The sequence below is a fragment of the Armigeres subalbatus genome, chromosome 1 (genome assembly GCF_024139115.2).
Source record: "Armigeres subalbatus isolate Guangzhou_Male chromosome 1, GZ_Asu_2, whole genome shotgun sequence".
Taxonomy (NCBI): Eukaryota; Metazoa; Arthropoda; class Insecta; order Diptera; family Culicidae; genus Armigeres; species Armigeres subalbatus.
Window position 1 is genome coordinate 6136006 of NC_085139.1, and position 16285 is coordinate 6152290.

The 16285-nt window shown below is 41.0% G+C and overlaps 1 protein-coding gene across 4 annotated transcripts in view; it reads right to left on the bottom strand.

Moving 5' to 3' along the window:
* The window catches only part of LOC134220202 (uncharacterized), a 42969-nt gene extending 30873 nt beyond the window's left edge, over positions 1–12096 (bottom strand). The window contains exons 1-2 of one of the 4 annotated variants that reach the window (XM_062699196.1): positions 11915–12096; positions 10213–11117 (exon numbers count right to left, since the gene is read on the bottom strand). In XM_062699196.1, coding sequence (XP_062555180.1) covers positions 10213–10779 — 567 coding nt within the window. In that variant the 5' untranslated portion in view covers positions 10780–11117; positions 11915–12096. The remainder of the gene's footprint in view (positions 1–10212; positions 11118–11914) is intronic. The other 3 variants (XM_062699212.1, XM_062699206.1, XM_062699188.1) reach the window with 3 other exon arrangements.
* Between the last annotated feature and the right edge of the window lie 4189 nt (positions 12097–16285).

The following is a 16285-nucleotide window of genomic DNA, read 5'->3' on the forward strand; positions in this document are numbered from 1 at the left end:
CCCCACTCTAATGCTTATATTTACCATATGGGGTGATACGGCTATCCTTTTGGGACAAGGCAAGCATGGACCAAAACTTATTCAAAAATGAGCTGAATTTATTTAGAACGGGTGACATATTTTTTGCACTTCTAGGGATTATGTTCCAATGATGTTTCGCTTGAAATTATCATATTCCATGTTGATATGGCTCTACGACAAAACTTATCTGAATTTAACTAAAGCTAATGTTTACGATTCAAACCATATCCGTTGTTTTAAATCATCTCTGATTCAGGGAGAAATTATTTTGATGATTCTGGATATGCATTTAAGGATTACGCTATTCTTAATCCTGGAGATGACCTTGTTCCTAATAACATTGGCAATACCGCCCCAAGACGACGTTTGCCCAAAGATTTATATCCTATCGATCAAAGTTACTGTCAATCTCCTAGAATTATTAATGTAGATAGGCTATAGAAAAGATATTTTAGTTCCAAGATAATGATTGTCGTTTGGGTTCCTTTTGTTCTGCTGTCCGAAACATGTTGGGTATCGAACTATCAAATCGTATGTATTTTTCCTTCATTAACATTCAGCACCCTATGACCCTATCCTCCCCAGCAAAAGTGGTTCCGGACAGCGATGAGAAAAATAATATTTATCTTGTAACTAAAATATCTTTTGGCTAAATGAATTTATGTCTGTCTGACCCTTATAGACTCGAAAACTGCTGAAACGATCAATGTAAAAATTTGTATGCAGAGGTTTTTGGGCCCGGGGAAGGTTCTTAAGATAGTTCAAGACCCCTCCCCCGTTTGGAAAGGACGGCTCCCATACAAATGAAACATAATTTTCTTCATAACTCAAGAATTAATCAAGCGAATTGTACCAAATCTGGCATGTGGAGGTTTTGGAAGAGGAGATATATTTCTGTGGTGGTTTGAAACTTTTCCCCATTCTGTACAAGGGGGCTCCGATACAAATGAAAAAGAAATTTCTGCAGAACGCGAGAACTAATCAGAGAATAAATCAATTAAAATTGATTTATTCTCCGATTAGTTCTCGCGTTCTATAGAAATTTATTTTTCATTTGTATCGGAGCCCCCCTGTACAGTTACTGTTACTGTATCAATAAAAATTGATTTATTCTCTGATTAGTTCTCGCGTTCTGCATAAATTTCTTTTTGATTTGTATCAGAGCCCCCCTGTACAGAATGGGGGGAGGCGAAACGAAGTTCGTCGAGCCTGCTAGTAGTTAAATAAAACAATGGTAAATATGTGCTGAAAAACGAGGAATTTAGGCTTCAAACCTCAAATTATGTAACTACGAAATTGTAAGAAAATTCGAATTTCAACTAAACCATCTTAAAATCAATATTTCAAGAATAATGTAAGATTGTCAAAGTGCGTTTTTTAGTTGGATAGCCTTTTTACCTTATTGTTATTAACCATCCCGGCACGGCAAATGCTGGGTAAAGCGTACCATTGGTACTTCGCGTACCTGAAGGAATAAAATAGACCCCATCTCGCGGTCCTTAGCCTCTTACCCAGCAACTCCTATCCCTACCTCCCCGCGGTGCTGGCCAGGATACGAGCAACCTTAGGGAAGATCGGGTAACCAACCCCGGTGGGAACTATGGTCGTATGCTGACAGGGAAGGGGGGTTTGCTCCTCTCCGGAGGTGCAAATCTTATTGAGCGTCTGTTCTCCATGTCAGGATCGGCTCACAACAGCGTCTGTTCTCCATGTTAGGGGCGGCTGATCATCGTCCGAGTGCCAGCGAGGATGGACGAAGTGAAACTGTGCACCATGGTCCACCGGAAATAAGGAGGAATGGTCCTCCGGAAATTTAGGGGAGTTTGGTGTCCAGGCCTACAAGCCAGCCTTTAAAAATCATAAGCAACGAACAATCAACAAGAGAGTACGGACCGGAACCATCGGCGAAGACCACTGCGACGAAAAGGGACTAGCGATTGGAAACTCGGTTCGTGGAACTGCAAATCTCTTAACTTCATCGGGAGCACACGCATACTCGCCGATGTGCTCAAGGACCGTGGATTCGGCATCGTAGCGCTGCAGGAGGTTTTTTGGAAGGGTGCGAACGTTTAGAGGTAATCATACCATCTACCAGAGCTGCGGCAACACACACGAGCTGGGAACAGCTTTCATAGTGATGAACGATATACAAAGGCGCGTGATCGGGTGGTGGCCGATCAATGAAAGAATGTGCAGGTTGAGGATCAAAGGCCGGTTCTTCAACTTCAGCATAATCAACGTCCATAGGCCACACTCCGGAAGCACTGATGATGATAAGGACGCATTCTACGCGCAGCTGGAACGTGAGTACGACAGCTGCCCAAGCCACGACGTTAAAATCATCATAGGAGATTTGAACGCTCAGGTTGGCCAAGAGGAGGAGTTTAGACCGACTATTGGAAAGTTCAGCGCTCACCGGCTGACGAACGAAAACGGCCTACGACTAATTGATTTCGCCGCCTCCAAGAATATGGCCATTCGCAGCACTACTGAGGCATTCCACGGGGGCATGTCAGTCGATCCTGAGCGACCATTTCGAAAATATTTGAAACTCTGCACAGTTTTTCAATTTCATCTAAATCGTCATTTTTCGATATCAAATCTTCATATTGAGTCACGACTAACTTTTCAAAAGGGTGTATGTGAAAATGGTTCAAAAATATTTAAAAAGCTGCACAGCAAAAACGGAATGTTCGATTGTTATGATTTTTTCAGCAAAGTTAGACATTATATTAGCGGTCCATTATATTAGCTATCTACCATAAAAATTTGGTGATGGTAAACTAATAAACAAAAAAGTTATGACATTTCAAACATTTCACAATTTTCACATTTAGTAAAAAAATTTTTTTCTGTGTAAGTTATTTCGAGAATTGCAGTTTGATGCAGATTTTATTGTTAAGGGACGTGATTTAAACAAGTTGTTTTCATGATATTTTTATTTAATTATTCATAGCATCTATAAGAAACTTAGACACGATCCAGTGTTGTGATCAAAAGTATTGATAGTGTCATAATTTTCATTGCACGTGACTGGCGAAAAATTCTTTTAATAGTGTTGAAACCTGTTGATAATAACGTTGATAGAAACATATCAGAAATGTTATTTTTAAGACAAAAGCTGCAAAATCAAAGATTTATATACACGTGTACGTCTATAGTTTACCTGCAAAAATATACCTCTTAGAGAATAGACTTTATGATCGGGAGGAAACGGGTATCTTCAACAACAACAAATGCATGATAGGTACATACCATGACAATGCTCACGAAAAAGCAAAAAAATTACTACTACTAAGGTTGTTAAAGATCTTATAGTAATTTTTTTCTCAGTCAGCAAATGACACCAAACTAGTCAGTAAAAACTTAAAAGTGATTTTGTTTATTGAAATATTACGAACAACATGAGTAGCCGCTTTCTCAACTGTTGTAGGCCGTTTGATGGAAAAAGTGTTCAAAAACGAAATCTCACCGAAAGCACCATAGATAAACTGAAAGCGACTGGTTATGCTCCAATGTCCACATTGAATACAAATTTACGCATTTGCACGTCCTGCCGTCTAAACGTTGACAAAAGAGCAATCTGTATATCATCGGTTGAGCAGAGCGCAGGAAGTTCGAAAACGACAGCAACTGAGGAATTGCCAGATGTATCGACAACAACTGAGGAATTACCAGAAGTATTAAGTGCTGAGAGCCTTGCCACCGTACCATCAGCGAAATCTGTTTCAACAAATCAATCGGAAGATGAGTGTATCCAAAAGGTCAACATCGAACGCTTTAACGAGGGCATAGCTGGGATAAAAGTAGCTCGATTAAATGGAGTAAGATGGACTACGTTTATTACCCGGAGAAAAATACCGTGAAATAAACGAAGCTGTACGAAGAAACCTCTTCAAATTAGGACCTGATGATGTGGAAAATACAGACTACGATGAGGTAATTATAAATATGAAGGAAAGGTTCTCGAATGCAGCCACGACAAGGAAAGAAAATTATTGATTTTGTCGATGCTGCCAAGTTCGTGGTCTATTCAGGATGCCATTGATGAGTTCAAAACCAATAGAAATACAGTAAAAGAGGCAAAAACAATTGAAGAATAACTGTCTTTCAACCAAAAATACTAGGTCTAGTACTGCATTAACAGATGAGATAAAAGAAATAGTAGTTCAATATTTTAAAGATGATGAAGTAAGTCGAGCTATGCCTGGTCAAAAAGATTATGTATCAGTAAAAAAAGATGGAAAGCGTCAAGCAATCCAAAAACGATTAATGATGACGACTTTGAAAGAAGCGTACACACGCTTCAAGGAAATTCACGATAATATTAAAATAGGTTTTTCCTCATTTGGAAGCCTTCGGCCAAGGCAATGTAAGCTTCTTTCCAATTCAGGAACACATAATGTGTGTGTGTGCACAACCCATGAGAATATTAATCTTATTTTACATAGTTTGAAAAGAATCAATTTAACAAAGGATATTAAAATGTTAACTGGTAGTCTTTTGTGTGAAAATACAACATCAAATTGCTATCTACGATCTTGTTCGGATTGTCCAGATTCTTCATCATTGGAAAATACTTTATTCGCTGAGTTTGAAGAAAAATATATTGATCAGTTATCATTTGAGCAATGGGTGACCACGGATAGGTGTGACATAGAAACTATTGTAAAACCTGTAGATGAGTTTGTGTCATATTTTGCTTGAAATTAGAAAGTTTAATCCCTCACGATTTCATTAAAACAGAACAATCCAGCTTTTTAAAAATACGAAAAATACATTACAAAATGGTGAATTTTAGTCATTTGTGATTTTTCTGAAAATTACAGCTTTGTATTGCAAGATGAAGTGCAGTCCCATCACTGGAACGTACAACAAGCTACAATTCATCCATTCGTTATTTATTTTAATGGAAGTACGCAAATTGAACACTTAAGTTTTATTATAATTTCCGAAGATTTAAGACACGATTCAGTATCCGTAAACTTGTTCATTGAAAAATGATTAACTTTTACGCGTTGATAAGCATAAAGAAGTCAAAAAGATATATTTCATGTCTGATGGAGCAGCGTCGCAGTACAAAAATCGTAAGAATTTTTCGAGCCTATGTCAATTTAAATCAATGTACGGCATTGATGCAGAATGGCATTTTTTTGCTACATCACATGGCAAAGGTCCTTGTGATGCTATTGGAGGAACAATAAAGCGCATGGCCACAAGAGCAAGTTTAGCCAAAGAACGTGAGCATCCAATTAAAACTGCGAAAGAACTTTTTGATTGGGCAAATCGTAGAAAAGAAAAAGATTTAACCAAATTATCATTTTGGTTTACTACTACTGAAGAGTACGAAATAAAGGCTTCAGAGCTCAGCGAGCAATTTAATAACGCGAAAACGATCCAAGGAACCCAAAAATTTCACTGTTTCATTCCATTGTCGGAAAATAAAATTAAAGCAAAACTATACTCAAACTGTGCTGATAATAATTCAAAAGTGTTCGATATTTTAAAAAATTTGAATAAAAAAATAAAAAATAAGTATTAATAAACTGTTTTCATGATATCTTAACCCATACCAAAATTCAAACCCAAAACTCTTAGAGTTTCTATAACAACATTGTGTAACTGCCACATTTAATTTAATACTTAGGATAATATTAATTCATTTTATTTATTTATACATATAATATTTATACATATAATATACATAATATCGATGAATACATAAATATGGAATATCATACAAACAACTTGTTCAACTCACAAAAGCCCTTAACAATAAAATCAGCATCAAACTGCGATTCTTGAAAAAAAATACACGGAAATTTTTTTGTTTACTATATGTGAAAATTGTGAAATGTTTGAAATGTCATAACTTTTTGTTTATTAGTTTACCATCACCAATTTTTATGGTAGATAGCTAATATAATGGACCGTTTTCCTAATAAAATTACGTTCGAAAAAAGATAGGGTTTTGAGATATTTGAGTTTTTGTGACAAAAATGATATTTTTAAAGGCAAAAAAATTTTTTTTTACTGTGCACATTTTCTTAAGAATCACCATTTAGTTGTCTAACTTTGCTGAAAAAATCATAACAATCGAACATTCCGTTTTTGCTGTGCAGCTTTTTAAATATTTTTGAACCATTTTCACATACACCCTTTTGAAAAGTTAGTCGTGACTCAATATGAAGATTTGATATCGAAAAATGACGATTTAGATGAAATTGAAAAACTGTGCAAAGTTTCAACTCAATAGAAAATCATGAATTAAAAATTTTCTTAAATTTTGATGCTGTTGCTTGGAATCGCTCTACTTCCAACACAGCCTCCCGTATCGGTACACCTGGAGATCACCACTGCAGACAGAATCATAAATCGACCACGTTCTGATTGATGGACGGCACTTCTCCGACATTATCGACGTCAGGACATATCGTGGCGCTAACATCGACTCTGACCACTATCTGGTGATGGTTAAACTGCGCCCAAAACTATCCGTCATCAACAATGTTCGGTACCGACGACCGCCGCGGTACGACCTAGAGCGACTGAAGCAACCTGATGTCGCCACTGCATACGCGCAGCATCTCGAGGCAGCGTTGCCGGAAGAGGGTGAGCTCGATGGGGCCCCTCTTGAGGACTGCTGGAATACAGTCAAAGCAGCCATTAACGACGCAGCGGAGAACAACGTCGGGTATAATATGGGTCGAAGTCGACGGAACGATTGGTTCGACGAAGAGTGCAGACAGATTCTGGAGGAGAAGGACGCAGCGCGGGTGGTCGCGCTGCAGCAAGGTACCCGGCAGAACGTGGAACGTTATAGACGGAAGCGGAGACAGCAGACCCGCCTTTTTCAGGAGAAGAAACGCCGCCTGGAAGAAGCGGAGTGCGAGGAGATGGAACAGCTGTGCCGTTCTCAAGATACACGCAAATTCTATCAGAAGCTCAACGCATCCCGCAAAGGCTTCGTGCCGCGAGCCGAAATGTGCCGGGATAAGGATGGGAGCATCTTGACGGACGAACGTGTGGTGATCCAAAGGTGGAAGCAGCACTACGAGGAACATCTGAATGGCGCTGAGAGTACAGGCAGTGAAAATCAAGGCAGCGGAGGAGATGACTACGTCAGTTCAGCGGACGATGGAAGCCAACCAGCCCCCACATTGAGGGAAGTTAAGGATGCCATTCAACAGCTAAAGACCAACAAAGCCGCTGGTAAGGATGGTATCGGAGCTGAGCTCATCAAGATGGGCCCGGAAAAGCTGGCCACTTGCCTGCACAAACTGATAGTCAGAATCTGGGAAACCGAACAGCTACCGGAGGAGTGGAAGGAAGGGGTTATATGCCCCATCTACAAGAAAGGCGACAAACTGGAGTGTGAGAACTTTCGAGCGATCACCATCCTTAATGCCGCCTACAAAGTGATATCCCAGATCATCTTCCGTCGTCTGTCACCATTAGTGAACGAGTTACTGTACGGCAAATCCTTCAAAAATGCCGTGAATACCAGGTCCCAACGCACCATCTGTTCGTTGATTTCAAGGCGGCATACGACAGTATAGACCGCGTAGAGCTATGGAAAATTATGGACGAGAACAGCTTCCCTGGGAAGCTTACCAGACTGATCAAAGCAACGGTGGATGGTGTGCAAAACTGTGTGAAGATTTCGGGCGAACACTCCAGTTCGTTCGAATCGCGCCGGGGACTAAGACAAGGTGATGGACTTTCGTGCCTGTTGTTCAACATTGCGCTAGAAGGTGTCATGCGGAGAGCCGGGTGTACATGCTTCGGGGATGACATGGACATTGTCGGCCGAACATTTGCAAAGGTGGCAGAACTGTACACCCGTCTGAAACGTGAAGCAACAAAAGTTGGACTGGTGGTGAATGCGTCAAAGACAAAGTACATGCTTGTGGGCGGAACCGAGCGCGACAGGGCCCGCCTGGGAAGCAGTGTTACGATAGACTGGGATACCTTCGAGGTGGTCGAGGAATTCGTCTACCTCGGATCCTTGCTAACGGCTGACAACAACGTTAGTCGTGAAATACGAAGGCGCATCATCTGTGGAAGTCGGGCCTACTACGGGCTCCAGAAGAAACTGTGGTCGAAAAGATTCGCCACCGCACCAAATGTGTCATGTGTACAAGACGCTTATAAGACCGGTTGTCCTCTACGGACATGAAACATGGACAATGCTCGAGGAGGACTTGCAAGCACTCGGAGTATTCGAGAGACGGGTGCTTAGGACCATCTTTGGCGGTGTGCAAGAAGACGGTGTGTGGCGGCGAAGAATGAACCATGAGCTCGCCCAACTCTACGGCGAACCCAGTATAAATGAAATGAAATGATGAATACTGAAAAGTTAAGCAACCAAACGAAGCATCAGTGTGGCGATTCATCTTCAAAATAAAAATTTCCCGATTTTTTCAGGGTTTTCGTTGAATTTCCAGGATTAAAATACCTATCCAACGTTATAACACATAACATTTAGATGCAGATTTCGCGGTTTATGTTATACATGTTGCAGCTGATTTTATTCACTTTTGAAATAAGGTATAATAAATAAGTTTGAAAGGTAAATAGGAAATTGATAATTACAGAACTGGTTGCCATTATAATAGCAAATGTAGTATCATTAAGTAAGTAGTTACGAGTTGCGATCGACGGGTGGTGAGGTTACCAGCCTTGAAGTCGATGTGTATTAACGTCAAGTGCGTTAGCATAGGCGTGAGCGTTCTCAATAGTCCCTCCCTGATGTATTGCTTAATTGCGGGCCGGGGGTACGGACTGGCGAAAGGGTTTTGGTTTTAGTGGGTCGGGTAACATGCCCATCCCCACACTACCTGAGTTAACCTCCTCAGGTGTCTGGATGCAGATTTCCGTTTACCCTTGCTAAAAAAAAGTAGTTATAAGTTACAAGGTTACTGGCAGTGCCGGATTTCTGGTAATGGTGTGGCGGGAAGTCCTCCAGACATTTTTTGTGAATACCCTCAGGATTTTTTCGGGAATACATTCAGATTTTTTTCTAAAATTCATCCAGAAATGCCTCGAAGAACTCATTCTAAAACTTTTCTACGATTTCATTTCACTCGAAAACTCCTCCGGAAATTACTTTGGAAATTAATCCAGAAATTTCTTCAAATATTTTATTTAGGAAAACCTTTATTATTTCCTTAAGGAATTAATACGTAATAATACGTAAACTTCTTCTTCAGTTATGAGGCTGGTTATTTGATAGTTTGTTTATGGCATATGCTCGATTAGTTCTTATATTTGGACCAATTTCTTAGACTCCTTATTTGAACAGACGGTATGAATACAACATTTTTACTTCATCTCTTGCCGATTTCCCTTATTGCCCCAAGAATTCCCTGATAATCCCTGTTTGTCTTTAACCAACTTTAATTTGCTGATAATTCCAGATTTTTCAGGTTTTTTTCAGGTAGTCGACACCCTGCAACCTCCAAGAACACCTCAGCAAGAAGCAAGCAATATGATACAAGTTTTGTCTATCAGAAACTATGGTAGCTGATCTTTTGACTAAATCTGTTCCGAGAATCTATTTAGAATTACTCAGCAAGATGTTTCAAGATTATGTTGAGGAGAAGTATTGGATAGCAACCAAATAAACAACCCGAGTATTCAATCGGACTGATGCACCATCGAATAAGGAGTCCAAAGATGTGCAGAAGGTTTTCCGATAAAAGAATGACAGGGCGAAGGCGTTGCTGATTGCCTGATCGGACAAGACCGGAATCGTTACAGAAAAGATGATCACTGAGAGCGGAAGACTATCACTTAGCAGGTCGAGTCAAGTACGAGACACTGAAGACGACCTCACAGGTGAGGTCGAAATACGTATGTATTTGTAAAGACAACAAAACGTAGTGGAATTAAATGGAATGTACTAAACTCGTCTTAGACAGTTGAAGACATTCCACAAAAGAACTTAAATAATTTTTCCGAAATATTCTTGTTACCTATGCCAAGTTTCACAATAATGCTCGATTCGTTGTGATTTGACGTTGACGATTTGACGAAAATAGAAGAAAAAGATCATCCAGAACCAATTTCATTCATACGTGACAAGGCACAGCACCACATTCAGCCTAACTGGAAATTTTCCTTAATCCCTTCCACATGATTTATAACAGGTCAACAAAAATCTAGAGAAAAGAGCAAACTCAAACCTACCGTGCCCGCTCCTTCGATGGTAGTATTGGTGTAGTCCAATCCATTTGTTGACAAAATTTCTGCACGTACGCCAGTTGCTGCAGTGCTCGCAAAGATCCGTTCGACTGTCGGCTGTTCCACAGTCATTGTATCCGATACCGTCGGCGACGTCGTCCCTCCGGCCCCTCTCGTTGGGCTGGCCATCATTCTGGTGGTAGTGGTGTCGCTGCCACCCATCAGCACGTCGTCCCGATAAATTTCCTGGTTTTCGGATATGGCATACTGTTGCTGCTGAGCCGCCGTTCCCTGCGGAGGTAGCATCGTTACGCCCACCGGGTCACGATTCTGGTCTGCCGCCTGCTGGAGCACCTGGTGGATCGAACGACACTCGCGTTTGTGCACTTGCCAGTCCACCCGCTGGTGCTCCTGGGAGCAGTAATAAGCCACCTGACAGCGACTGCACCTCCGGAGGCCGTCCGTGATGCTACAGATGCGACACTTGTGCTGGAACTGACGCATCTCTTGAACGGCGGTGTCCTGTTGTGTCCCCTGGAGATAGCTCGGAATGCAACGATTTTCACCACTCATCGCCACAAACAATCACACGGTCACTAGCCGCTTCGAGCACTTTCCTCTTCTACAAAAATCACGAATCGAAGATAACGCAGCAGATCGCAGCCCGCAGCAGTTCTCCTCACAGTGTGTGTTGTTTGTTATCAGGCTTTGTTCACTTTTGTGGACATTATTTATTATGCATTCTTTTGATTCTCTTCATGGTCATCCGTGCAGAGTCGGATGGTATCAGATTTCGTTCGAAAAGCACATTAGTTACGTAGATTTGTGAAGTCCAGCCCAAAGCAGACATTTACGAATATTTACCATCTATTTTAAAACAGTCTGAATACAATCACATCCGATTATGGCAGCTATTTAGTAGGTAGACCCGAAAAAAAGAATTAGACAAAGTGAAAACATAGTTTAAAATTCTTATACTACCTTTTATTACAACCAAATGTAAAAAAACTAGTAATATGTGACCTGTAATGCAGTGAAGTAGCGAATATTACAACTATGTTAGTTAATAAGTACAAATTTAAATAGTAGCTGGTTTTGTAATGGGTCTATATTTAGAACATAGTCATTAGCAGAAATTCAGAAAATCAATTTTGCAAATTTGAAGTTGAAATAAGAATCTTCTATACACAATAGGATGAAAGTATGTGATAAAAGGATGGATTGGGTCTCCGGAGATATCCGGGTATCAAAACATGTTTTCACTTTGTTGAAACTGGTTGCTCGGGTATCAAACCCACACACTACGCACACAAAGCGCTTTCTGTTTTCCGCACGTACCCACAAACCTAGTATTGTCCACTAACTGGCCCAGACTAATGCTACGTTTTGACAGGGCAAGTGAATTGAACAACTCAGTTGAATTCAATTGACTTGCCAAAAAGTTGAACATGTTCAACTTTCTTTTCGTTCAAGTGAATTGAATTAAGGTGTTTACACGTTCAGTTCGCGTTCGATTCAAGCGACTTGCTCAATTCACTTGCCTTGTCTAAACGTAGCATAAAAAGAACTCGGAGGATTTTCGATTTCGCAAAACTCTTTTTGGCCATTGAATTTTCCCCACATTGGTTCCCTGGAGTTCGTAAAAAATCACTCCCACAATCGCGAACACCGACCGTCACAAGAGCAAAGGTATAGATCTCGTCACAACCTTATAACCATCTTTCACCTAATTTGCACAACACACGAAAGTACCGCATCAGGAGCAGAGGAAACGAGTTTGAAATGATTTTTTAAAAACTGCGCTGCACCATTTTCGAACGACAAACCGAATTGTGTTTCTTTTTTTTTGGATTTTGGTGCGATTTTTGACAGTTATTGATCCTTTTTACTTCTTTATGCGTACTTTCTTTCCTCGGCTGTAGGGGTGTCCAAATGTAATCATCAATAATTTTATCGATCATGAGAGCGCGATCATTATTTCAAGCTTGTGTTGAAATTATGGCGTAAAGTTATTATTATGTCGCCAGGCTTTGGTCTGATTCGTGAAATAAAATCGAATTAGGGTGCGGCCAGAGTAGACGCGAAATGCGAAGCGAAGCGAAGCGTCCATACGATTTGACAGCTCCTTATTATTGATTGTTATTCCTTTGCGTGCAATTTTCGCGCGGCGTCGCGTAGACGCGTCTACTCTGGCAGGCACCTTAGGCTTAAAAGTGACAGTTCAAAAAAATTCAAATAACCTTGCTCGCAGTGCAAGATTACTTTTAACAGATGTTGAATCATTTTTGATAGATTTTTTGTTGATCTTGCTGGGTAGTACCAGCCATTCTTATGACCGGGGGATTTCATAATTCCGGACTGTTAAGAGCCCCGAGGATACGTTTGCGATGCGTTTGACACATTTCCCATGAGAAAACCGGAGAAAACTGTCAAACGCAACGCAAACGTATCCTATGTGCGGGGCTCTTTACTTTGAAGTTTAATTTGATTGTATTTCGCGAATCTGATCAAAGCCTAAATTGTATTCCAACTTCCGACGTTTTACTTCCGAGCTTACTTCCGAAACCATGAACGTCAAAACATTGCGTTTGACGCCAGCACATTGTCGAAAGAGTCCACAATCCACCTCCGAATTTCAATTTGGTTCCAGCGACAAACAAGCTCGATTTTGTGACAGAAAACACCATTCAGTGCTGGAAATTTATTTTATTTTTCCGTTGGAATCACGTCGAAAGTGCTGCCAGTTCATCAGCGTCATACAAACAGTATTTGTCGAAATGCACAATAATACTAATGACACACTGGTGGTACAAGTACCATGGTACAAGAATCTTGAAATGAGTTCCGTACTGATTATTGTCTTTATCAAAGATAGTCTTGGAATAATTTTCTTGTCCTCTTGTACCATGGTACAAGTACCACAGGTGTGTCCTTAGTACAGTATCCCCCCGCTTATCCGGACCTCGCTAATCCGACGACTCGTTAGTCCGGATCTCGCTAATTCGGAATTTTCCGGATTAAAAAGTATCAACACCCATTTAAACACATTATGCTGTCAGTTTTCAAATTTGTGCTGTGATTTTGTTTTGATTCATTTGTATGGATTTGACAGTCGGATTAACGAGAGAAACCCCGGTAGTCCGGCCATACATTTGTCGGATCAGCGGGGGTATACTGTATAACGCAGTTTGGGGCTTACACGGTTAGATGACTTTACCCATTAATGGGTACTGTGTTATTGTTGATATTATTCCCACCGTGAAAAATTCACCCATTTTCTTGAAAAAGTGCCACTACCCATTTTAATGAGTAGTGGCGCTTTTTAAAGAAAATGGGTGAATTTTTCACGGTGGGAATAATATCAACAATAACATAGTACCCATTAATGGGTAAAGTCATCTAACAGTGTAATAGAAAAGAACCCTATTTAAGGCTACCTTACACCTCGGGAAAATTTTCCGCCGGATTTTGGTCCCCGTGCATTTTAAATTGGGCCGGGATTTTGATTTTCCGTGCCCAAATCCCGAAAACATCGCATATGTAAAAATGCATGGGGAAAATCCGCGGACCAAAGTCCCGAGGTGTGAGGCTCCTAAAGGCTGCCTCACACCTCGGGAAAATTTTCCAGCGGATTTTGAGCCCCGTGTATTTTAAATGGGGCCGGGATTTTGATTTTCCGTGTCCAAATCCCGAAAACATCGCATATGTAAAAATGCATGGGGAAAATCCGCGGACCAAATTCCCGAGGTGTGAGGCTACCCTAAGCCCCAAACCAAGCACTTCTCCGAAACTCGGTAAAATTAATATTTTACCGATGGAAACACACCTGTGGTACTTGTACCATGGTACAAGAGGACATGTAAATTATTCCAAGACTATTTTTGATAAAGACGATAATTGGTATGGTACTCATTTCAAGATTATTGTACCATGTGCACAGCCTTATGTGCCGACACCTTCCTAAAACAATTTTAAATACCGATGGCAGTGAGATATTGTAAAAACAAGGCCGAATATATTCAATTACTCAACGCAAAGTAATTTAAGCAATCAACATAAATTAAAAATGTTGCATGTAGGAATTGTTGGGTTAATTTACTTTTCATCAATTTAAAAGCTATGTGAAATATCGCATACCCTTATCACGGTTTGGCGAAACCGTCGAAAACAGCTTAGTCAGATTTACTTAACTGGAGCGCGGTGGATTGACATGTTCAAACGTGCTCACATATTGGACAGTGCACGATATAGCGGTACATAGCCGCGATCGTCATTAATGATGATGCATTGGCGCATATGTATAGGACACTAAGGAAAGAATTTGTTTGGGTGAGGAGCGCGGAATAATAACTTAGCCAAAATGATAGAGACAATAAGAGTCTTCATTGAATCTACATACACGTATACAGGTGTATTGATTTAAAGGGTTTGTTGCCCAGTATGAAAACAGAGAGAACATGATTTTGTTCTTACCAATATAAACTTGAAAGGAAATATTGTTATTGGGGTCTGAGTGTTTCGGAAAAGGAAGAGCCGACCCGAAGGGGTAATGATTCTTTAGGGAAAGGGAATTTAATTCAAAGCCCAGTTGAAAGAAAGAAAACAATTGATTGATTGATTTTAAGAGTATACTTAAAATCAAAGAGTAATACAAGCGGTAGCTGTTAATAGCTCAACGGTATGGTGCGCTGTTTTACAAAAAACCCATGCTGGGTTCGAATACTGATTTTTAAGTGAAGTTTTTCACAACTCCGTTGGTTTAGTAGTATCATGCATTATGAAACAATTTGGCACTTGTTGAACATTACTCTGTGAGACAGCAATGTTCAAGTTTAGGTGTAAAGAAAGGGGCAGGACTTAGAGATACTCATTTTATACAAAAAAATTGTTGGAATTATTTTAGAGTGCAACCGTCGCCCCTCGTATTCGAGACAACTTGTATGCTACGGCAATATGGAAACACTATAGTTGTTGTGTTATCGAATGTTATTGTTTATAGTTTAATGTTGTGAATAAATTGTATTCGTTCGTGTGTAGTCAAAGCGACTGGTTGTGTTTTTTCTTCCATCCGATTCCGATTCGCTTTCTCGGTCCGCTGTTTGTTGTTTTTCACTGTTGCCGCTCCCAACAGGTTACGGGCCCATGAACGACTCCCGTTCTCCATCTTAGTGAGATGTTATTGCCGTCGACGTTATCGCAGTGGTATCATGGATCGGCCGCATGAGTCTCGTGGCGCAGTGGGATCATGGATCAGCCACGTAAGTCTTGGGTAGCGCCGGACGGCATTCATCAGGAGGTTGGAACGTTCGGTAGGATGCTGGCTGGTCAGCAGAACTCCAGGAGGAGCGTCGGAACATTCAGCAGCTGGTCAACCGAGGGTGCTGTGCAAACGTCGGATAGAGGCCATTTGTACGGGCAACGGATTCGGCGAGGAGGAGCTCTGGTCGGGAGGCTCGGTGTTAGAAGGAGCCAGGAGAGTTGCGAGGCGTGCACACTAAGGAGGAGTGTTGGAATATCAGGTAGTGTGCGACGCTTCGCTGTAGATCGAAGATGGATAGGAAGCGGGCGCCAGTTGGTTGTAGTTGCTCTTGGGTAGATTAAGGAATATTGTTATGGATGTATTGTATATACCTATTGTTGAATAAAGAGAACTGCAGCTGCTGGCAGAAGTATCAGTCAGTAGCCTGCCGTGGTGTAAAGAGGGAACTCTAGTTGTTATTCTTTGTGAGAGGGGTTCCCTTCTCCGGTCAACATGTTGGAATATCAGGTAGTGTGCGACGCTTCGCTGTAGATCGAAGATGGATAGGAAGCAGGCGCCAGTTGGTTGTAGTTGCTCTTGGGTAGATTAAGGAATATTGTTATGGATGTATTGTATATACCTATTGTTGAATAAAGAGAACTGCAGCTGCTGGCAGAAGTATCAGTCAGTAGCCTGCCGTGGTGTAGAGAGGAACTCTAGTTTGTTATTCTTTGTGAGGGGGTTCCCTTCTCCGGCCAACAGGTTATTGGCCCAGGTATGGACGAGAAAGTGAAAATCGCCGCGTTCGACGGGTCCGGCTTCCACAACTGGAAGTTCCGG